The following is a 23,816-nucleotide window of genomic DNA, read 5'->3' as shown; positions in this document are numbered from 1 at the left end:
AGCTCAACCAACAGCTTCACACCATTTTACAGATTATTATTTCTGCTAAATATATTTTCTCTTCTCAAGCTTTGACTGTATGAAACATACTTGCTTAATCTTAAAACTCAGCTCCCCCAACTACCATGATCCGAATTCTACCTTGCAAGTCTGGATAGAGCAGAGGTTGTACACTGGTGCATATAGTTGCTGGAGACACAGGGAATCCAGGGCGGATGATCCCTTCAGGACCAGGGGCGTGAGTGGTGATACTGGGAGAGTAGAGGGTGAGTGGGTTGGAGAGGGGGAACCGATTACAAGGATCTACACGTGACCTCCTCCCTGGGGGATGGACAACAGAAAAGGGGCTGAAGGGAGACGCCGGATAGGGCAAGATATGACAAAATAATAATTGATAAATTATCAAGGGCTCATTAGGGAGGGGGGAGTGGGAGGGAGGGGAAAAGGAGGACCTGATGCAGAGGGCTTAAGTGGAGAGCAAATGCTTTGAGAATGATTGGGGCAGGGAATGTGCAGATGTGCTTTACACAATTGATGTATGTATATGTATGGATTGTGATAAGAGTTGTATGAGCCCCTAATAAAATGTATATATATAAAAAAACCCACAAAGTTACACAGTACCACTCTAAAAAAAAACCTCAGCTCGAGCTTGAGATTTCCCAGGGCACTCTGAACTTCCATAGATTCAGTGCAGACTCTACGTATGTACCTTGGGGCACTAGCACAGAAGGTAATGTTTGCTCCCATCAGGCGCGCCCCAAATCCAACGAGCAGCTCCCTGAGTGCAAGGGCTCCCTGGCATCCTGCCAGCTCAACAGTACTGTAGGCAAATGAAGGGGCGATGACGCTGAGGAAAAGGTGCGAAACCTTCGTTTCACAATCCCTTTCTACCATTCACATGCATACCATAGCTGCATCAGTAACCTCTCATCAGGCACACTGAATTTCAATGGAGCTTGGATGGAGAAGGGGATGGTGTGTGGGTTCTGCTGGTTTCAAATCACAGAAGTAAAGTAACATACACAACACATGTTAGGGAAGACCACCACAGGCAATAAGTTCCAACGCCTAGAATACCATATCTCTAAGGATATGCAGTCATTGTTTGGGTATTTAGGCAAACAAGGACCAAGGGAAAAACACAGGATGAAGTCAAATTAATCATAATTCTGATGTCACCACTTTTAACTAGAATGGAATCAGCAATAAAGAGTATAGTACCACTTTCTCAAGAGGGAGGAGGGTGGGTAACAAAAAATATGGAATGGGAGATCCTTATTATTTTAAATTCCCTGAACCATCAGGTATAGAACAGGAAAATACCATTCAGAGAAGCTGGAGAACCACTTTCTAAGGGCTTTAACATCAATGCCTACTTACCCATGGAAAAATCAACCACATGTGTATCCATCCAACTGCCTACTTATCTTCCCCACTCCTTGAATAGATAGCCCAATGGACCATGTGCCAAAAGGACTCTTGATCTCCCTGCTTCATCCCCCACTGGAACCACCCACTCTCTCTCTCTTCAGTAATATTGCAAGGTCTTTTATCAAGCCTCTGCTCTTATGCCTTCCTTCTTAAAAAAAAATTTTTTTTTTTACTATAGTAGGAAAGAATGGGCCACCTCAGCAGTCCCTGAGGCTAAACATTACTGTCCCCACAGTGACTTTAGCAAAGCTGGTTCCCCTTGCGTCTGCAACTCCATGCAGAGCTAGTGATCAAGTCTGCAGTCTTCCTTCAATACCCCTCTCCAGTCTATTCTCAGTATGGAAGGGATTCAGCAATCATGGGAAAATACCGTTGTTTTAATCCCATATTTAATGGACTTTTCTGAAGCCTCCTTATAAGATAGTCAGAAAGTATACCCTTAAAGGATTCTCTGTTCCTGCTCCTCCTGGGCACATACTGTACCCAGAAGAGGCAAGAAACAAACCACGGCCAGACATCTGTGCTCCAATGTTCACCGAGGGGCTGTTGTTCACAATCGCAAGGAGTCGGAAACAACTCAAATTTCCATCAATGGATGAATGGATTAAGAAGCTGTGGTACAGACATATAATAGGAGTACTATGCATCCCTAAAAAGCAGTGATCAATGCATGAAGCACATTGCTGCATGGGAAGAATTGGAGGAAATTACACTAAGCGAAGTTAGCCAAGTACAAAAGGACAGGTACAACATGAGTCCACTGAGGTAAGCTTAAAAAGCACAAGGGGCACGGAGGAAAAGTTACTGTATACACACATTCCTGTGGAGAGGTCCACGTACTATGGGCAGGGGTCAGACCCAATCCAGGGGTACATATGGCAGCCAACTAAAAAGGAGGGGGGAAAAATTAAAAGGAGGGAAAAGGAGGGGAAATAAAAAAGCCATGGGTAGTGGGGGAACAGGGCACTAACTCACCCAAGGGGAAGGTATTGTTCATGTCTCCACAGGAGAGGGAGAGAGGGACAAGATTTCAACCCGGTGCTCCAATACGTGAATGCAACATACCAGCACGAAGCAGTGAACCAATAGAGGTCTGAGGGATAGCCTCAATCCAAGCTACGTGGACACCTCCCTCCAACCCCGCTCCCAAGAATGCACCTCAGAGGACAGCACTGAAGCTACAGCTCAGGGAGAGGGGCGAGTCAGACCAGAGCACACAGGAGCAAACGATGAGGGAAGGAGAGACTGTAACGCACATACTGTCCCACCAAGCCCCAAAGACGATATTCCTGCTAGGAGCAGCCAATGCACAGAGAGGACCATAGGGCCAGCCCCACCATAAGGTACACGGTCCCTCTCAGACCCATAATGCAACAGGGGATAACAGTGGAGACACAGTGCGGGAATTGTGCCTGATCTCTGACCCCACCACACTGGGGTGAAACATTAAGGGGATACAACAGAGCAACAAGGGGAGCTAAGCAATTAAGTCCCCAAGGAATACCAAAAATAGATTTTGGGGCCAGGGTGTGGCACCCCATCAGAGTCAACAGGAAAATATTCATAAAGGTGAACAAACAAACCTGGAACTTTTATTAGGCCTTTCTTTTGCTTTGCTTTGTTTTTATGCTCATTATTGTTGCTGCACGTCTATCGAGATGAGATAGGCGAGATAAAGGACTCGAAGAGAAAACAAGGGGACCAACAGTTCCGGGGACACAGGAAAGGGGGATGCCAACAAACCCAGGGACATGGGAACAAGTGAACTAAAATCGATGGCCAGGAGGGCATAGGATGCCTGGTAGGGTTTGATCAAGGGAAATGTAACGGAGAAGAATTACTGAAACCTAAATGAAGGCCGAACATGAGAGTGGGCTAAGAGGAAAGTAAAAGGAAATTGAGGAAAGAACTAGGAGGCAAAGGACATTTATAGAGGTCTAAATACAAGCATGTACGTATGTAAATATATTTATATATAACGATAGGGAAATAGATGTACATATATTTATGTTAAGTATTAAGGTAGCAGACAGACATTGGGCCTCTACTCAAGTACTCCCCCAACACAAGAACACTTTGTTCTAATAACCTGGCATTCCGTGATGCTCACCTTCCCAATAAGATTGCTGAAGACAAAATGGGTGCATAAGCAAATGTAGTGAAGAAAACTGATGGTGCCTGGCTATTAGAAGATATAGCATCTGGGGTCTTACAGGCTTGAAGGTAAACAAGCAACCATCTAGCTGAGAAGCAACAAAGCCCAAATGGAAGCACACCAGCCTGTGTGATCATGAGATATTGATGGCATCAGGTATCAAAGACCCAGAACAACAACAACAAAAAAGTATCAATGTGAATGATTGGGGGCATGGAGTAGAGACCCAAAGCCCATCTGTAGGCAACTGGACATCCCCTTACAGAAGGGTCTCAGGGAGATGAGCCAGTCAGGGTGCAGTATAGCACCAATGAAACACACAACTTTCTTCTAGTTCTTAAATGCTTCCTCCACCCCACCATCATGACTCCAATTCTACCTTACAAAGCTGACTAGACTAGAGCATGTACACTGGTACAGGTAAGAGCTGGAAATAGGGAATACAGAACAGATAAACCCCTCAGGACCAGTAACGAGAGTAGCGATACCAGGAGGGTAGGGGGATGAACAACAGCAAAAGTGAGTGAGACAGCAGTCAGTGTTAGACATTAAAAAAAATATTATCAAGGGTTCATGGGGGCTGGGGGAAATGAGACAGTACCAAGGGCTTAATTAGAAAATGTTTTGGAGGGAGGGAGAAAATGAGCTGATACCAAGGGCTCAAGTGGAAAGAAAAAAAAATTTTTTGGGTGGGGGGGTACAAAATGTTTTGAGAATGATAATGGCAGCATATGTTCAAATGTACTTGACACAATGTATGTATGAAATGTGAAAAGAGCTGTAAGAGCCCCCAATAAAATGATTAATAAAAAAAAGTATTCTTTGCTCAAACTTCTAATCGCTTCTCATCTCATTCAGAACTTCTCTGAAGTCACATCCCATGACTCTATCCTTTGCTCCCGCCATTCCAGCCACGGAAGCTGGTGGTGGAGTCTCCCTACGCATACCAGTCAGTTTCCTAAACTCATTTGCTGTGTCTTCTCCCTAAAACGCTCTTCCTCCAGAAATCTGCATGGCTTACCCCCTACATCTTTTATCTTTAATAAAATATCTTTGATTAAAAATTTGTCTTCGTTTTAATCCAGTATCTTCTTAAGTAGGTACTTTCATGATCACCCACCCAATTCCAGAACTCCTTATTCTGGTCCCATTGTTCCCCACTGGCCCATTTTACCATCTGACACACTCTTTTATATTTACGGATTTATTGCCCGTCTCAGTGCCACACAGCCCGTGTCAGGAAGGGAAGGCATTTTTGTCTCTTGCTCACCACTGTCCTGCAGCCTCCATTTCTAAAACAGTGAGTGGTATAATGACAATAACTACGCAGTGAGCATGCTGCTGTTTGCTGCTGGGTCGATTCCAACTCTAGTGAGCCCACTGAACAGAATTGTCCCACAGGGTCTCCACGACTGCCGTCTTTAAGGAGGGGCTCTGCTGCAGTCATCTCCCGGAGAAGAGCTGCTGACAACCACCGCAAGCTGCTGGGCTTTTAACTACAGTGCTCTTTCCATTAAAGGGTAACTGGAAAATGCACTACCTCCACTCCCCAACTCCACTTGGATCTAAACAACACATAAACTTAGCCTTAGTGCTCCAAAAAGACAGTATTTCTCATGTTTTCCCCTGGCACGTCCCTCAATAGAAGAGGAAAGTACGGGCCCTCACTGGGAGGCTGGCAGGGAGAACCAGGAATCAGTTTGGCCGACTGTGAAATGACCTAGTGTTTATTAAAGGGAGCCTCAAAGATTCCTGGGTAAACTCCAAGGCCTTTCGAAGCCCATCTCCCAACAAGTTTTTTAAGCCCTCATAAGAACACATCATGATCCGAATTCTACCCTGCAAATCTGGCTAAACAAGAGGATTTACACTGGTGCAGATAGGAGCTGGAGGCACAGTGAATCCAGGGCGTATGATACCTTCAGGACCAGTGGTGTGAGTGGTGATACTGAGAGTGTAGAGGGAGAGTGGGTTGGAAAGAGGGAATCGATTACAAGGATCTACATGTGACCTCCTCCCTGGGGGTTGGACAACAGAAAAGTGGGTGAAGGGAGACGTCGGACAGGGCAAGATATGATAAAATAGTAATTTATAAATTATCAAGGGCTCATGAGGGAGGAGGGAGCAGGGAGGGAAGGGAAAATAAAAGAGGACCTGATGCAAAGGGCTTAAGTGGAGAGCACATGCTTTGAAAATGATGAGGGCAATGAATGTACAGATGTGCTTTACACAATTGATGTATGTATGGATTGTGATAAGAGTTGTATGAGCTCATAATAAAACATTTAAAAAAAGAAACTGCGCCAGGCCTATTGCGTAGCTTTCAGTGACTTCTAGCATGGGTTTTCAAATGTCGTCCAAGCACAGCAGTGAAGTACTGGGCTGTTCACTGAAAGCTTGGCTGTTCAAACTTGCCAGCAACTCCTGTCCAGTTTCACAGCCTTGGAAACTGGAGAGAGCAGTCTACTGTCTTACCAGCTCACACGACCTCAACATGGTGTCCTGCAGAACTTTGTGTCATGAACAAGTGGTGGTGCTTACAATTAATGCAGACATCATAAAATGTAAAATATCAAGGTGCAAGCAAGGAAGAGTAAATGTTTCCTAAGCCTACGTCAGTTTTATGTGGATGCATGTAAAAGATTATTTCTTACTGTGAGTTGCAGTTAAAAAAAAACATGAAAGAAAAAGAGTAAAAGCCACAATATTCACACACCAACTGGAAAGGAAACTGAATGAGCTTCAGAACAGAATGCTCACAGGCTTTCTTTGAAGCTCCACAGAGCAGATTCCAGATGGTCGCCAAAGAGCAAATGATCCAACCCTCTCTGCTCCTCCAGCTTGTCATGGGCAGCGCGCAGCCAGGACACAGTTGCCCATCTCTCGGGGGCATCGATAGAAAGGCACACAGAAATGATTATAAGGCATCTTGACAAAACGAAATCAGTCTATAAATGCTTAGTAATAACCATGATTTTTAAAAGTTACTTTCAGTGGCTGCTGGGGAAAGAGCAGCTTGTCAGCTTCAGGCTGCAACCAGCAATTAGTTTCTTTCCATGTCCCAGAAGCCTGCTGCACTAGCTGCAGGCTCTTTATGGTGCCACAGCTGGAGACGAGCAGGCCAAATTAATACTCTAACCTTGTTCCTGTGTACCCAAAAGCACTATAAAAAGGTAGGAGATGAACTCCATCTGAACTCAGGTACCACTCACCACAGGGAACCAGAGGGGACATCGCCACAGGAACTACCAAGTCAAGCAGCACACAGCTCACCATTGAGTGTACCATCTACTCTTCCATGACGTCACATGTGACCTTTCCAAGTCTCTCAATAATATATAGTTCTCTTTCTTCCTCGCCATTTAGCTTTTGAAAAGATTATTTGCAGACTGGTCCCAGCTAGGACCAGGCCGTGAAGCCAACCGTCTCCAGCTCTCTGAGAAATGATTCAGATGTGTTTTACACACCACACAGATCCTAGGAACACTGCTAAGTGACAGGTTGCTCATGGCACTGACTCGACTGTGTGAGATATGTATGTCCCCTAAAGACTTAAGCAGAACTGGTGCTTTCTACCAGCTGCTGGAATTAAATCTGCCTGCCACTCTGCATGTCTAGTCAATGCTATAAATATCTACTATCTTTGAAATTTAAATAATCTTCTATCTCAAACCATATTGCCTAATATACTATCCAGGGAGGCCCAGTGATATCCTGATAAAACAGAAGTGGTCAACCTACAATATTTGACAATCACCAGGTACGCTTAAAAAAACACCAGGAATCATGAAGCTCATCACAGGACATGTCCTTTCACTTTCCTTTTGATGCTAACCAAAGAGCTTCGCATCTTCAATTCACTGTTAAGGTGAAGATTCAAACAAGAACCCTCTTTCTATATTCGTTACTAGTCACCTGGAGGATCAGAGGAATTTCGTGACAGTTGAGTAGCCCTCAACAGTAGAGTCTAGATAAAAACCTTCTGATTCTTCGGTAACATTAGAACCTGTTTTAACTGTAAGAACATGCAGTCAGTAGAATTCTTCGAAGGAAAAACCTGACAGGTTCCTCTCCTCCTGAAAAAAGAAGCCATTCCATCTTGTTCCTCTCGGGCAACAAGATGCACTTCAGCATTTGAACTTTCCCCATAAATACAATTACTGAGGTTTATACTGGCAATGGGATCGTAAGAGAGAATCTTGTTTACTGGTGAACAGAAACCAAAAATTACTGACACAGAAATCTACAAACACCTCTGGACCCTATTCTACCACCAGAACGCTCAAATAGTACTGAGCACGACTAGAACATAGATTAAATCTCCAGAACACCGAGGCAAGATTAAGATTGAAAAGTGATGCAGACAAGCGTTGGTTTAAAGGACTCCTAGATCAAACTGTCAAAATCAATGACCTAGGCAGGAACAGACCAGATCTTCCAAGCCGTCCACTGGGAGATAATTGTAAGACCCAAGCAGGGTTAGAGCGAGGGGGGATCAAATCCCATTAACCTGTTGGGAACTTAAGGTATGCTCAAATACTGCTTGAAAAATGAAATCTTTTCTTCGTTTTCGGTCATTGGAAAACAAATGGAGAGCTCACTATTTTAGTGAAAGCCTGGCTCTGGTTCAAGGGCAGGAAACATCCGTCCACTGGCCACCACTCAAGCCATCTTTAAGTGCTGAGTCAGATCGAACTCTACACACGCTCCAGTGCTGTGACCAACTAGCTTGGTGACCGCTCATTCTTGTGTGAATGCTGCAGAGAAAGCCACCCTTTCACTCCTTACGATTTATAAACCACCACCTGCATTTCCTGTCAGAGTAAACTCTGATAGCAAGCGGAGGAAAGCCTACCTGAAATGGAAACGTGCTAGATGCAGCTTGTTGTGAGGTGTCATCACATTGGTCCCGACCCATAGCAACCCTGTGCACAACAGAAGCAAACACTGCCCCGTCCTGCACCATCCCGAGAACCGTTCCACTGTTGTAGCCACGGGGCCACCCCAACTTGAGGGCCTTCCTCTGTTTGGTTGCCCCTCCATTTGACCAAGCAGGACGCCTTCTCCAGTGATGGGTCTCTCTTGACCACATGTCCAAAGTACGTGAGATGAAGTCTCACCATCTTCGCCTCTAAGGAGCCCCCAGGCTGTGCTTCTTCCTAGACAGACCAGTTTGTCCTTTTAGCAGTCCATGGCGTTTTCAACATTCTTCTCCACAATTCAAATGCACGGATTCCGCTTCCGTCTTCCTTACTCAATGTCCTACTTTCACACACGAGGCCATGGAAAGAAAACACTACGGTTTGGGCCAGGTGCACCTTATTCCTCAAAGTAACATCCTTGCTGTTCAATACTCGAGCAGCAGATGCACCTAACACAACCTGTCTTCTGATAAGCTCTTGATTGCTGCTACCTGGAGCACTGAGTGTGGATCCACTAAGACGAAATCCTTGGCAACTTCAATCTTGTCTCTTTAACCATAACGTCACCCACTGGGTCAGTTGTGAGGGTTTCAAGTCTTCTTTACATAGAATCACAATCCACACTGAAGGCTGCAGTCCTTCAACTTCACCAACATGTGCTTCACGTCCTCACTTTCAGCAAGCAAGCTTGTGTCATCTACAGATCACAAGTTGTGAATTACCCTTTTATTTTCTTTTAAAGGTAAAAGAGATTGATTTTAAAATCAGAACTTATTTTCATAAAGCAATGCATTGAGCAAGAAGAGGATTAATATCCATTGGAAGTCGACTTTTTTGCCTTTCTTTTTTTCCCCCCTGCCGCGCCTTTCCTTTTAAAGCCAGCCTCCTTCTAGCTTTGCGTCTAGCAGGACTTTGAAAAACACACAGAATCTTTCTGATCTGACAGTCAAAGCAGGGTTGCTCATCTTTGCTTTTCGGGAAATGTCTCATGTTGTTGATTGCTTTAAGGAGCACACTCCTGATGTGTGTTGTCATCTTTTAATAGTTCTATTAGTTAAGGGAAAAGTGATCTCGGAAAGCATCTTAGGGCTACAGTCCCCAGGATTCCTCTGGTCTCTATAAGAATAGCAAGTAGAGTCTTTCTTGGGAGCCTGAATTCCAGGTACCAATAACCAGGAACCAGCTTTGCCGGTCATTTCCCTGGTCTCACGCTAGAGGAGGTTGTGATTCATTGGGGCAGAAGTTCTTCAGAGTACTTGCTTCCTTGAATTTTCACTCTTTTGCTCTAGATGAGATCAACAGATCTATCTTAAGTGGCCACGCACATGTTTCTAAGACCCCTCAGTGGGAGTAGAACATTATCTTTATGAGCTATGCTGTGCCAGCTGACTGAGAAATCCCGATTCTGGTCCTAAGCCTTCAATCCCAGTGTCTCACTTATGTGAAGTCTAAGACATTTCCAAAACTGCCCCCCAACCAAAGACAAAACAAAGCACAAAAACCTTAAAGAAGCACACAAACATTAATCAGCAACAGAAAAAGTTTCCAAAATGGTAGAACTATAACTGTGATCTAGTTTCCTAGACATTTCCAAGTCTGGGAACTAAGTCCATCACATGTAATACCTTCTAATACCTGTTCCCTCACTTGAGAGAGAAAAAAAGTGACTCGATTAACTGAAATAGAAGGTTAATAGATATTATTACATCTGTCAGGGTGTAGACTGCAAGTCCATCGAGAAACAAGAGTCAGTGGCAGTGTTTAGAGATGGCCTTGCTGAGTTTGGTTCAAGAACTCAATATAGCTGGTGTTTGTAAAAACAGCAAAAAAATATTAAGCACAAACTGTGTGCCAGGGATTGTTTCAAGCAGTACAATGTTGAAGAGAGGACAAAAACTGCTGTTGTGGAATTTACATTCTAGAGGGAGCGGAAAAGAGGAGATAATGAGCAAACCGCATGTAAAATGCCTACCGCGCCCTTAAGTGCTATGGGGAAAAACAGGTGAGAAGGATCCGTGTACTGCGAGTGGAGTGAGGAGGCCTCACTAACAAGGTGCTCCTTTAACAAAACCTGAAGTAGGTGGGTAATTAAGCCATGCAGGTATGGAGCTTGGGAGAAAGAACAGCCCAGACAGTTGATTCAAAAGTCCTGAGTGGCAGCTTTCCTCCTGGAGGATTGCTGAGGGAGCCAGGGGGGCCTACAGGGAGGGGCAGAGAGGAGGAGGAGGAGGAGATGCAATCATGAGGTAAGGTGCAGAAGAAAGAGATCATACAGGCCTTTGGGGACCATTGTTAGGACGTAGCTTTTATGCTGAGTTCTTGCAGACTTACTGGTAATAAAAGCTAAGTCTAGCGGGGCAGCTGTGTAACAGGAATTAGGCTGCTTTCAGGACCCTGAAAGGACTCTGCAGAAAGTAAAAAGTAGAGTCACTGGGAGCTGTGTGCCCCACAGGAAACTCGGGGTCACGGGGGGTTAAATGCTATGCATTATCTGTTCCTGGCTCCTGGTAGATCCTTCACTTAAAAACAAGCTATATGCTTTGCAAAATGAATCAGGAACTTCTAGGAAGTGTATTTGTGATCTCTTCCAAAATGGAGCTCCTTTCCTACTGCACTGACCAATCCAGTTAACTATTTGGAAACTTTTATGATAAGTTCCAAATTCTATTTTCCTCTGGTAGCCTACAACAGAATTACTCTGTGTAGCGTCAGTTGCCAAAAACAGCACTATTTTCATAGACCTTCTGGCCTGCAGGACAGATATATTCTTCACACTCTAAGGCCTCACCTGAAGTTCTGGCAGAACTATAAGGCTCTAAACCCACAGGCACTCATCTTTCTCACTTCAAGTTTATGGAGAGCAATGTGTGCCTTGCTAGGACTAGCTGATGAGCTCTAGGTGCCAGCTGTTTGATGCACCTTAGACTACATCAATGACATCAATGGCTGGGGAACAATATGCCTTTGGAAGACTTGACGTTGCATGAACTGTATGCTGTGTTGGGCTTATTGTTATCTACAAAAATTCATTTAATATACACTGTACTGGATCAAAAAATGGTGAAGGCAGTAGTAAATTATCAATTGAAGCAATTCTTGACATTCCACTCTCTGGTCTGATGGGAAAAGGACAAAAGACCCAACGGAAACGCAACAGAACAGAATTGAGTTAGAGAACCTTACTCATCTCATCTAAGAACCCAGGTGCAAAGCTGATCTGGAATCTTAACCTAGGTTGTGGGTAGGTATAAGTATGCAGTGTCTCAGACCAGTTACTGCAAGTTGTAAATCAAATAGGGTGCTTCTGTACTTCCAGTCATGTTCTCTGACCTTACATGGACAAAAGGAGGCCTTGTGACTATCACTGACTGGACAGATGGGCACAGATCCGGTCTCTGGGTAGCTTCAGTGGGAAAGCAGGTTCTTCAAAGCAGGCCACACACAAAAAAGGGGCAAAGATTGTCGGGAGCACACCAAGAGTCACTGGAAAAATATGTTCTTACACTGGGCACAACTCACTCATAGCTCCGAAGGATAGTTCCTACAAGGGCAAGGTTGCTACAAAAAAAGTTAAAGATGACACATTTTCCAAAAATGCTTCAATAACATTTTCCCCGTCTCCAGGGTATTCTAACTATTTACCAGCCCCACTACGTCTGTTTCTTCTTTGCATGCCCTGATTTGGCGTTACATGTTGTTGGGCTGCTAACCACAAGTCAGCATTTCGAAACCACCAGCCACCTCGAGGGTGAAAGACAAGGTTTTCTACCCCTGTAAAGAGCTGTGGCTTCAGAAATCGGCAAGGGCAGTTCTAGCCTATCTAGCCTGTCTTACGATGAGTCAGAACTGGCTCGATGACAAGGAGTTTGGCTTCTGTTTTGGTTGGTATTTGCAGAACATACAACGAAATGCCATTTTATTAACAGGCTCTCCTGAGGCGCAGAAGCAAAAGGGGAAACAACATCTAGATGGGATTTCCGTGTAGCTCACCTGCCTGATTTTCAGACCTTTCATGCTTTGGTTCAGAGAGCAAGTTTTCCTCTAGGACTCCAAGATGTACAACTAGGACCAACAAACTGAATTCAAAGGAAATAGATTCCAAAAGTTCATGGGAAAGGTTCATTATAATTCCAGTTTTTCCCCCCAAAAACTTTTCAAAGTACCCTCACATTTTATTTCCATATTACTAATTTCTATGAGAATTTTATAAAATGGAATGGGACACTTTAGGGTAGTAAATCACTGGTGGAATTAAGTGGCTGAGATGCCAATCACGGCTGTTATGAACACCAAGAGAAACAGGTAGGGTTCGAAGCAGATAATATCAAAGGCCATTCCTTCCTCCTATGAGATTTTAATTCTCCATGTGTGCATATGCACACGGCTCACAGTTTTTCTTAAGCTTCACTTTCATGAAGCCTGTGTATAACTTCTACATATAATATTGTAAATAAAGCAAACATTTTTTCCTATCTCATTAGACATGAATCAAGGCAGAACGTTGCTCCCAAATGTACTTCAATCTAGCTCAGGAATACACTGATGCGCTCCCTTTACTTCCAACCTAAAATGTACCATTAGCTTTCACATAAAGATTATCGGCCACAATTAAAATGTAAGGAGTAGAAAAACATTTCATGTATTCATAATTCAAAGGTTTCTACTAGACATAGATCATATGGTTAAATCAGATCTATTTCCAGTAACTTATCAAACAAAAAACAAAATCGATCCCAGTTCCACAACCAAATCTGATCCTAAATATTTCATATAAGTGGAATCATACTATATGTATATACGAGGCTATTCAATATATCACTAATGGTATATTTTAGCTGAAATACTTTAGGTGCTGTCCTAATAATAATCTCTATCGGGGTTATTTCCAGCAATGAAGGTACTTGCCTGACCTTGAACCTCTGTCCTTTCAAGGGTTCAGTGTCTATTCAAGCGGCACTGTGGTTTCACACTGGCACTCTAAGTGCAGAACCCTCAATTGTGGATCTGGGAAGACCAAGAAAGGCTTTAATACTGAACTTATTTGGCTTGTACAGCAGTCAAGAAAAGTCAGCAAATGCCAAGCTGGTTTGCTTCATTTGATGGAAGCTGCTGAAAAGGTCTTCCGTTTGGTAGCATTTACCAGTTTTTCTGGTACAATAGCTACAGCTGAGAGTGAACGGACATGTGCAAGCCATGAAATACCAGGGACAGGCACCATCTGTAACGGGTTCTCAGTCTGGAACTGCAATGTAGGAGTATCAAGGGATAAAAGTGTCCAACCAGGGTTGTGGATCAGCAAATACACCTTCTGGCTCACAGAGACCTCCAAGGCATGAAAAAGTAGGATGGGAAGATTTGCAGCGTGCACCTTCAGTACTTTCGGCAAAGGCTAAAATGAACACATCTGGTAAACACTGCCTTATTTTAGAAGGAACATTCAAAGGGGGAAAAAAGATAAGGTGGTATATCTATTTCTTTCCCAAAATTAACATTCAGCCTCTTGTTCAACTTTTATGTGGATTTGAAATAAAACAGATAAAAACTCACAAATATGAAAGGGTCCATCATCAACTTTAAGACCACTCTAAGGCTCCCGAGAACCTAACCAACAGCTGTGTGGGCGGAAGAAGTGACCACTGCTGCTGGAGAGATCAGCCTTGGACCCCCAAGAAGGCGGGTCTGCCGTGTCCCACAGGGCTGCTGCGACTCGGGGTAAACTTGAGGGCAGCAGGGTTTGTGCTGTGGTGGTGGTGCTGGGGGAGTGTATTATGAAAGAAAAAAAATTAAAAAGGTGATATCAGACTTCCAGGCAAAGATAGTACGTTAAAATCACATTAAAGTTTCCTTTCCCTTGGAACAAATTCTGCCATAATTAAAGGGGGATATATCAATGTTGTAAGTTTATAAAACAGGGAGAAAAATCTTCCCACCTGCCCAAAAATCTTGATCGCCAGAAAACAGATGACTGGGCACCAAGACCACAGAATTCTCAAAGCATGGGATTTCTGGTAGTCCTTCATGTCTGCTTCTTCTGGCATTAAAAACTTCTTCTTTGTTTTTATTTCTAGTAAGTGTTCTCATATATTATCGGTCCTTTTGTGATTAACTGACTGCATCAGCACAATGCCTTCCAAATCCATCCAATCAGGTGTTTGTGCAGTTCATTATTCTTTAAAGAAGCGTCACATTCCATCGTATGGATGTACCCCAAGTTTATTTCTCCATTCTCACACTGGTGGACAGGTAGGGTGCGTCCATCTTTTTGCTACTGTGAATAGCGTGGGATGAACATGGGTGGGCGTCTATCTGTTTGTGTTGCGTTCTGTTTGAGAAAGCACCATACACTTCTCACGGCAGGGTGCAGTTTCACGAGGCCCCCACTCCAGCATTTGTTGTTTTCTCCTTTGTTGAACTTTGCTACTGGATTCCGGGGTGAGGTGGTGTCTCACTGTTTTAATTTGATCTCTCTGATGGCTAGTGATCAAGCTCGTCTTCATGTTTGTGGCCATCTGCATGTGTTCTTTGGTTAACTGTTCATGTCCTCTGCCCACTTTTTAAATCCTTTGTCTTTTTCTAGTTGAAGTGTTGCAGTTTTTTGATAGATTTCAGAGAGTAGTTAAGTCCTTGTCTAGTATGTTATTGCCAAGTTTTAATTCCCAGCCTGTTTTCCAAGAAATTTTGGGAACACTCTTGTATAAACTAAATATTTACAGATAAGATGATAGGAAGTTTAGAAACTATTTCAAAATAATGCAGAACATGGCTAAGTATTGAGAGCAGAGATGAGACCAAATTAAGCAGACTGGTGATTACAAAAGCTGGCTATTGGGGTTGTGACAGTATTCTCTTTAATTGTGTAGTTAATTTTTTAAACAAAAGAAACTTGGAAAGTAAGTGCATATATGATGGTGCGGGGAAGGGCAGAATCCCAGCAACTCCTAAAGGGGCTGCAAAAAAAAAAACAACATCAATAAAAGTTAAAGAAAAACTTCTAGAATTACAGAACAAGTTTCTCGTTCGAAAGAGCCCCATCGATGAGGCAGTGCTCAGCACAATGGACAAAACCGACGCGCACCAAGACACCTCCTGGGAACTTTCAGAACATGCGGACAAAGAAAGGGTCATACAAGCTTTCAACGAGAAAGCTGCTTTTTTTGGGGGGGGGGAAATCAAAATTATTTAAAACTACTAGAAGAAAAATAATCTCTTAACCTATGTAATATTTTATATACAAAACATCAAATATGTGAAGAACAGACTTTTATTTTAGAAGATCAAACATTTTAAGACACATGAAGTCTCAGATACTTTATTTTCTGTCTAACTATTCTCAATAAGCTACTGGCCGATGCGCTTCATCAAAATGTGGGAATACATCAAGAAAAGCTACACCCAGTAGAGCCAACCAAGAGGAAAGATGAAGGAAATGAATCCCCAGGCTGACAACAGAGATTCAAGATGGCAGCTATGTTCACAGTATCCTTTCTGGTCAGAGACCCCAGAAAGGACTTTACCATGGGCAGTTCAGAAAAAAATATATGTAGTTATACTAATTGAACACTGATTTAAGCAAATTCCAAAATAGCGATACTAAGAAACTTAAAGGGCAGCGTGTGTTAAAGATGCCGAGGAACCAGGAGTGCAAGCATCTCTTGTAGACAGAGTTCTAGACACAAAAATAACCTATTAAGAGAGGTGAGGAGATGGTCTCTGTGGGTGGAGTAATTGGAGCCACCATGTAGAAAAAGAGATGGCTTGAGGCTAGATTTTATTTAGCGAGTTATAAAACAAATTAACTCTTTAAACTGTGCCTGTATAAGTTAAGCCAACCTAAGCCAAAACGTGCCGAGCTGAGCCAACCCAAACTCACTGGCACAGAGCCAATTTCTGAATCAGTGACCCTATATAAGGTTTCCAAGACTTTAAAGCATTACGGGGATAAAGAGCTTCATCTTTTGGAGTGGGTTGGTGGGTTTGGGGTTTGAATTGGTCAGCAACACAACTGGTGCCCTTCTGGATGATTTTATAAAAATAAAGACTCAAGTTTAGAAGCGTTCCGTCAGTGTTGTTGAGGGCTTGCAGCCCAAAGACCTAAAGCTTCACCCCAAGGATGAACATACGTATGTCATAATTACATTGTTTCTTCGCAGTGCACTGACTTCAAGAAGCAGTGGCTTGCCAGGTGTCAAGTTTAGAGAAGTACATTGGGAAAACGTTTCTAAGCAACTGGCAAGATATGAAAAACAAGCACACTAGAGTCAAAGAAAACTCATTTAAGAGAGAACTCATTTAGACATTTGTTAAGGTTTTTGTTTTCTTTAAATAGAAGGAATAAATCTTCTTCTTTAGAAATTTAATTAGATGATATAAATAAACTCAAGACATCCCTAACCGGGGCACACCTAACATCACCTTGTGTAATGCTTGCAGAGCAACTCTTCCAGGCGCCGATCTTCACTGAGTATTGCAGCCCTGTGTCTGAGGCATCATCTATTTCAAAATTCAACCCTACACGGTTTCTAAGACGGTCAACCGTTACAGGGCCCACACTCTCATCTTTTTCCTCTCAGGCTGGCTTGGCCGGTGGATCTGAATCACTGACTCTGTACTGAGCAGCCCAATGCCTAGCCTGCAGTGCCACCAAGGCTCCATGGCTGACAACATAGTTTAATGGAAAACTTTTGTAATAACCGTTTCACCGTGGCTTAGCAGTTGGGTTTATTTATGCTGTATCTTGATAGCCGATGATCTAAAACAGGTGGTCATTGTTATTGTTAGTTGCTGTACCAACTCATAGCGACCAAGGAAACACTGCCCGTCCTGTACCAGGCTCAAAGTCATTCACCTGCTTGAGCCTGTTCTTACACACGGTGTCCATCCATCTTGTGGAGTCTTCCTCGTTGTCGCTGCCCCTCTACTTTCCCAAGGACGATGTCCTACTCCAGGGACTGGTCTCTCCTGACAACACGTCCGGAGTACGTTGGGACGAAGTCTTCCCATGCTTGGTTCTAAGGAGTATTCTGGTTGTACTTCTCCCAAAACAGATGTTTGTTTTGTTGGCAGTCCATAGTAATACATTCAAAATTTTATTTAATTCCCAAACATTTTTCCTTTCCTGATTTTATTATCTGGAGACCAGAAAAGTACCGATTTTCCCTATGCATCAATACAGACGTCCGATGGGCAAATATAATGTTTCAATGCCACATCAATCTTTACCTGACTTTATCTGGACCTACCTGGTCTAAGATACTGCAGTCAATGCCGACAAGGACAGAATGGAAGTAACCCACCCTGAAGTAGCCATTAGTTTCAACTTCCTTTTCTAGGTATTAACCAGATACTCATAGAAAGAAAGGTTTCCCTTTTCAAGTTTTCTTATCTTCTCTATTGGGAAATGATGATTAATGAAAAAACCTGCCAATTAGGACCTTCTCTTAGAAAGAGGGTACACGAGGACAAGCTGGGATATCAGTAGTTAGCAACAGATGTTTTTAAGGCTGTTTTTTTAAAAAAACAAAACAAAAAAACCCAACACAGTAATATCTACATTTGTAAAAACTGAAATTTGCTGGTCTTGTTCATCAGATCCAATTTGAGGGGTGAGGATAGACTTATAGTTAGACCTAACTTCTAAGGGCTGCTATTCTAGATTCTCAGAAGATTGCTGAATGCTTAGGAGAAAGTAAACTGACATTTACGAGAGAATTTTTAAAAGGTTTGGAGACATGACAAAATAATACTCTATAAATTATCAAGGGCTCATGAGGGAGGGGAAAAAGAGGACCTGATGCAAAGGGCTTAAGTGGAGAGCAAATGCTTTGAAAATGATTAGGGCAAAGAATGTACAGATGTGATTTATACAACTGATGTATGTATATGTAGGGATTGTGATAAGAGTTGTATGAGCCCTAATAAAATGTTTTTTAAAAAAAGTTTTGAGGAAGATTCCCAATATCTCTTAATTTCAATTTTTTCATGAACTCTTTGAAGTCCATTCACATTTGTTTACTGCTTCTTTTCATTTTAAGGGAAAATTTGCCCTGATTTCTGTGACCCAAATTCCCTTTCCTATTTTTGAAGCAGAGCATTCTGCCACCAAAGGCTGACTCACATATTAGGCTTGGGGTTCTGTGTGTCGAGAGGAGGTTAGATTTCAATAAAAAGGGAGCAGATGTATATTGGGTTTAGGTAAGTTACTGCAGGGTCCTGGGCTGGAAGAAAAGCCCCTTAAAACATTACTCTCATCACAGTAACAGCCGATTCCATCTGCGTAGTAATCCTTGTTTTATTCTTCTTATGTGAGCCAAGCTATCTTGTGACTCACTCATCTTCACTCTAAATCTAGACTCTTCTTTCACTGAGAAAGAGGCAGTCAAGTACTGTGGCAACAAGGTGCTTGGTGAACTGCCAAACAGTTCTGGTGTGCTGGCATTTATGCTACTGCAGAACATTTAGTTTTAACTCTGTTAGTGTCTCACTCTCAGTACCCATTGCTCACACTGTGATTTCCAGCAGAAGGAGCAAAGAGATTCCACCTGTCTTGACTAGAAGGTTGACTTGTGCCTGAATCGTTTAAGAGTTTCACTGAGCCTGCTTTATGATCTCAGATTCCTTAAGAGGCGAGATATCAATCCTCTTCTGCCCAGTCCCTTCTATCCTTCACAGCAGAGCTTCTCTTCATTTATTTTTGTTGCTATCGTTAAATTGTACATCCACTTACAGCAAAGATTTCTTATTGTTTGTAGTTCTGGTGGCCCTCAATTTTAGCAATTATTGTTAAAGGGCTACTTTGCATTTGTCTGTGCCAGGGACCCTTAGTTTCACCAGTTCTAAATCAATTTTACATTAATTTATTGACTAGAGATTATTATAGCTACATCGCTAGTATGCGTCTGGACCATATATTTTGATTTCTCAATAGGTCATTCAGAATCTGGTTGGAGGTCAGAGAGAAACTTCTTGTCACTTGCCCAGAGTGGTTTTAAAGTTTATCTGGTTCCCTTTCAATAGGTGTGCGGTGGGGGTGGGGTTCCTTTCAAAGGTCTTAACTTTATACAAAAGTAAGGCCCTTATCACAGATTATCGTAAGACCACCTCCTTTGTTGTAGGCATTACAATCCTAATCTCTGGGGCTTAGATTGTTGCTTGTTGCCAGATGATAGCTTACTACTGTGCCTTTATGCTGCTTCATCTTTCAAAGAGAAAGTTAAGATAGTGTTTAGCTATTTAAAAAATTCAGTAACATTTCCAAGATCGGCCATACTGACCATATATAGACAGTAATAGGGACAGTAATACACGGTAATTATAGACATACTGATCCTATATAGACAAGAATGCAAATCCAGATGTTCTATTTTTGTGATCACATGTTCAGGAAAAACCGCTATATGAATCTCAACTAAAGTCTATTTTTGAGAAAATGGTTTGTATGGAAGATCTTAACAAAAAGAAGTTCTGTTTGTTGAATAAAAGAATGAATAATTTTCTGTGTCATTCATGAATATATGACTTTTTTCTTAAAAACAAAACAAAACAAATCTCTACAAAGAGCTACTTCAATATCCATGCCATAGCAAGCTCTAGCAGTACGAAGGAGGACTTGTTTGATCTAGTCACCTGCAGGTTGTTCAGCGGCTCCATCTTCATGACCGGGCCTAAGGTGTTGAGGGGCAGGGAGACGTCAATGCTCTGGTTGGGCATCAGTGGCGTGTGGATGGCCAGAGGGGTGCTGGGGATGACACCAAAGCTAAGAGGGAAAATGAAGACGTCACAGAAGTTAGTCAGGAGACAGGATAAAGTCACAGCTTTGTGTTTCCATGGTTTCTAACACCACATGAAAGAGAGACAATTTTTAGCAGAAGGAGTAGAGTCGCGGAGCCACCGGTCTATTCGCACCTGCTTCCACGGACTCAGGAGGAAGGAAATACTCAGCCAGCGACCTTCTGATTCTGCAACGCTTCTCACATACATTATGTATGTCACTGTAGGAACAAGTCAGAGGAATTTCTAAATACTTTATCCTGAGATCGTGCTTGGGAAAAAGACTTCAGGATTCCCACCCTATAAAGGCATTCTGTAAAGAAATGTCACTAGATATTGTTTTTCTGTCTTAATAATCTGCCTGACCAGTCTAGAGAATGATTTACTGGTAGTTCTCATGGTCTTTCTTGTGTTGACTTACACAGGACATAACTGATCACTGGGAAAGAGTCAGCTTAAGTAAAGCGGAGTTGACAGGCTTTACAAATAGGTTTTGCTGCAGACCCACAGCCCCCCCTTATAAGGCTCAGGTTTAGTGTACCATGACCAGCTTAACTTCATAGAGAAACCCTCATAATAACACAAGAGAGGAGATGAGAAATCTTACACCTCATAAATACATTTGGAGAACATGAAAATCTTAATACAACTTCAAAAGAGATGGAAAACAAAGGGAATATTGGATACACATTTGACAGAAAATACTGGATACAAAATATAAGACGCAAATTTATATTGAATTTACATTTTTTGTTTTTTTGTTATTTTATTTCTTTTATTTACATTTTAACTATCCCTGGGGAGAATGTGTGCCAGGGGAAACAATATTTATAAAGTAATTTATTATTATTATTATTACTTATAAAGTAATATAAAAGTTTATGTAGATTTTCAGGAGTTATAGAAATTCTTTTTTAAAGATAAACTACATCAAAATGGAATAATGAAATAATCATAAGAATTTATATCGGGGCAGGGAATGTATGGATGTGCTTATTACAATTGATGTATGTATAGGTATGAACTGTGATAAGAGTTGTATGAGCCCCTAATAAATTGTTAAAAAAAAAATTAAAAAAAAAAAAAGAATTTATATCACTAACTTTGGCTAACTTTATAGGTTGTTGAAAAACAACAACCCTGATTTTGCTCTTTTGATTTTGTGCTCATGTTGAATAAACTCTATTAAACAAATATTGGGCCTAAGACATGGCATTGGTTTGGTTCTAAATCTTCTGGTAACTTCTCTAAGAAACTATATGAAGGAACAAATGAAAGAAAAAATCCCAATAAGCACTGTCTTCTGTAAAAGTACATGCCAGAGAAAACTTGCAAATTCCAAATTATGTGGAAGTGAGCCATAACCCACAAGATCCGGCAAACAGGTAGGAGACGCTACGGCAGTCCTGCTGAGAGGCACAGGGAGTTCACCGGTTATTCAAGAATAGATTTTAGTTAAGTTTCATAGTAGGTCTCAGAGGCTGGCAGTAAATATCCACTCACAAAAGAGAATCCAGATATGAAGACAAACTGTTGTAAGATCAATGTCAAACAGGGGTATCTGGTGAGATGAAAGAGAGGTGTAGAGTTCCTGGAGGTGAAAGGTCAAAAAGCATGACACACTATGACCAGGTATGAGTTACCTCAGGAATGCAAGGGTGGTTTAACATTTTAAGTCAGTCAATTCATGAATGAGTAACATGCCGACTCATGTTCACCACCATTTTACTCACAAAAACAAAAAGATGGAAACAGCATATATGCCCATTAATGGAAGAATAGGCAAACAAACCATGTCACTTACACACAGCATTAAAGAACAATCATGAATCTGCAAAATAAATACATCATGAGTGAACCTGGAGGATGTTCTGCTGGCAGAACTTAAGTCAATCACAAAAAGGCAAATAAGGTATGAAATCACTACTATAAAAAATCTATAAGATTTTCATATGAAAAGAAATATTTTTTGATGCTTACCAACAGTACAAGAAAAATAAGATAGGATAAATTACTGGTTGGAGGGCAGGCACGCATTAACTTGTACACAGGAGAAGGCAATGTACAATAAATGGAAGGTCAGCAAAAAGTGATGGAGGCAGAGAAAAAACCTGGGTGAAGTAGAAGAGTTAAAGGCAACAGAAGTAGATAAACTGTTACACACAATCTGCAATAACAGTGATCCATGAAGAGATGTATGAAGACACACAGGCTGAACAGGTGTGGGAGAGAGAGTGGGAATATCCCATGAATATATATAGAGTTAAAAGAGGGTGTTTGCAAATGTGTATTTCCCTTTACTGTAAATATATTCATGACTGTGGTGAAGCATGCAAGAGGGCAGAGTTATGAAAACTTCTTAGACAAAACCAAACACCTTGAAGTCATGAATCATTGGGCATGGGGTTCAGGGTCATAGCTGCAAGGCACACAAGTCAATTGGCATAATACAGTCCTTAAAGACAATGTTCCTCTTCTGCATTTTTAAGTTTTATAAGTCATTTTACTGGGGACTCTTACAGCTCTTATAACAATCCATACATCAATGTATCAAGCATGTTTGTACAGATGTTGCCATCATTTTCACAACATTTTCTTTCTACTTGAGTCCTTGCTATCTGCTCCTCTTTTCTCCTTCTCTCCATCAACCTCCCACTTTTGTGATCCCTTGACAAATTATAAATTATTTTCATATCCTACACCGTCCACTGTCTCCCTTCAACCACATTTCTGTTGTTCGTCCGGCATGGGGGCTATTACATGTCAATTACTGTGAGCAGTCCCCTCTCTATTACCTTTCTCCTGCATCTTCCCCCTGCCTTCAGGGTTTTGCTACCCCCATGATTGTTCATGAGGGGTTTATCTGACCTGGATTCTACGTGTCAGGAGTTCTTATCTGTTCCAGTGTGCATGCTCTGGTCTAGCCGGAATTGTAAGGTAGAACTGGGGTCCCAATAGTGGCAGGGAGTGGGGGGGAAGCATTAAAGAACTAGAGGAATGTTGTGTGCTTTGTTGGTGCTATATTGCACCCTGCTGGCTCATCCCTTCCTTGTGACCCTTCTGTGAGGGGATGTCCAATTGTCTACAGATGGACTTTGGGTCTCCACTTCAACCCCTCTTGCTCCCATCAATATGACTGCTTGTTTTGGGTCTTCTGATGCCAGATACCTGATCCTGTCGACACCTCTTGATCACACAGGCTAGTGTGCGTCTTTCATGTGGACTTTGTTGCTTTCCTGCTAGATGGCCGCATGTTTAATTTCAAGCCTTTACAACCCCAGATGTTCTATTTTCTAATAGGTACCATCAGTTTTCTTCACATTTGCTTATGCACACATTTTGACTTCAGCGACCGTGTCAGGAAGGTGAACATCACAGATTTCCAGGTTACTAGAACATTGTGTTCTTGCACCGAGGCAGGACTTCAGTAGAGGCGCAATGTCCCTTTGCTACCTTGATACTTAACATATAAATATATGCACACAGGCCGATATCCCTATCGTTAACACATTTACATATATACATGTCTATATTTATAC

General features: G+C 42.1%; 1 protein-coding gene and 1 non-coding gene across 7 annotated transcripts in view; both read right to left on the bottom strand.

The window, feature by feature from the left end:
• Nucleotides 1-23,816, bottom strand: part of AP2B1 (adaptor related protein complex 2 subunit beta 1) — a 129,245-nt gene that overhangs the window by 20,245 nt on the left and 85,184 nt on the right. For all 6 annotated transcript variants that reach the window (XM_075561410.1, XM_075561416.1, XM_075561411.1 and 3 more), the window contains one exon: nt 20,134-20,263. In XM_075561410.1, coding sequence (XP_075417525.1) covers nt 20,134-20,263 — 130 coding nt within the window. The remainder of the gene's footprint in view (nt 1-20,133; nt 20,264-23,816) is intronic.
• LOC142460492 (small nucleolar RNA SNORA66) lies at nt 1,605-1,736 on the bottom strand. The gene has a single exon (XR_012786686.1). It is a non-coding gene; the product is annotated as a small nucleolar RNA SNORA66 (small nucleolar RNA).

Source organism: Tenrec ecaudatus, chromosome 10 (assembly GCF_050624435.1).
Source record: "Tenrec ecaudatus isolate mTenEca1 chromosome 10, mTenEca1.hap1, whole genome shotgun sequence".
Lineage (NCBI taxonomy): Eukaryota > Metazoa > Chordata > Mammalia > Afrosoricida > Tenrecidae > Tenrec > Tenrec ecaudatus.
This window is presented reverse-complemented; position numbering and strand designations above follow the sequence as displayed.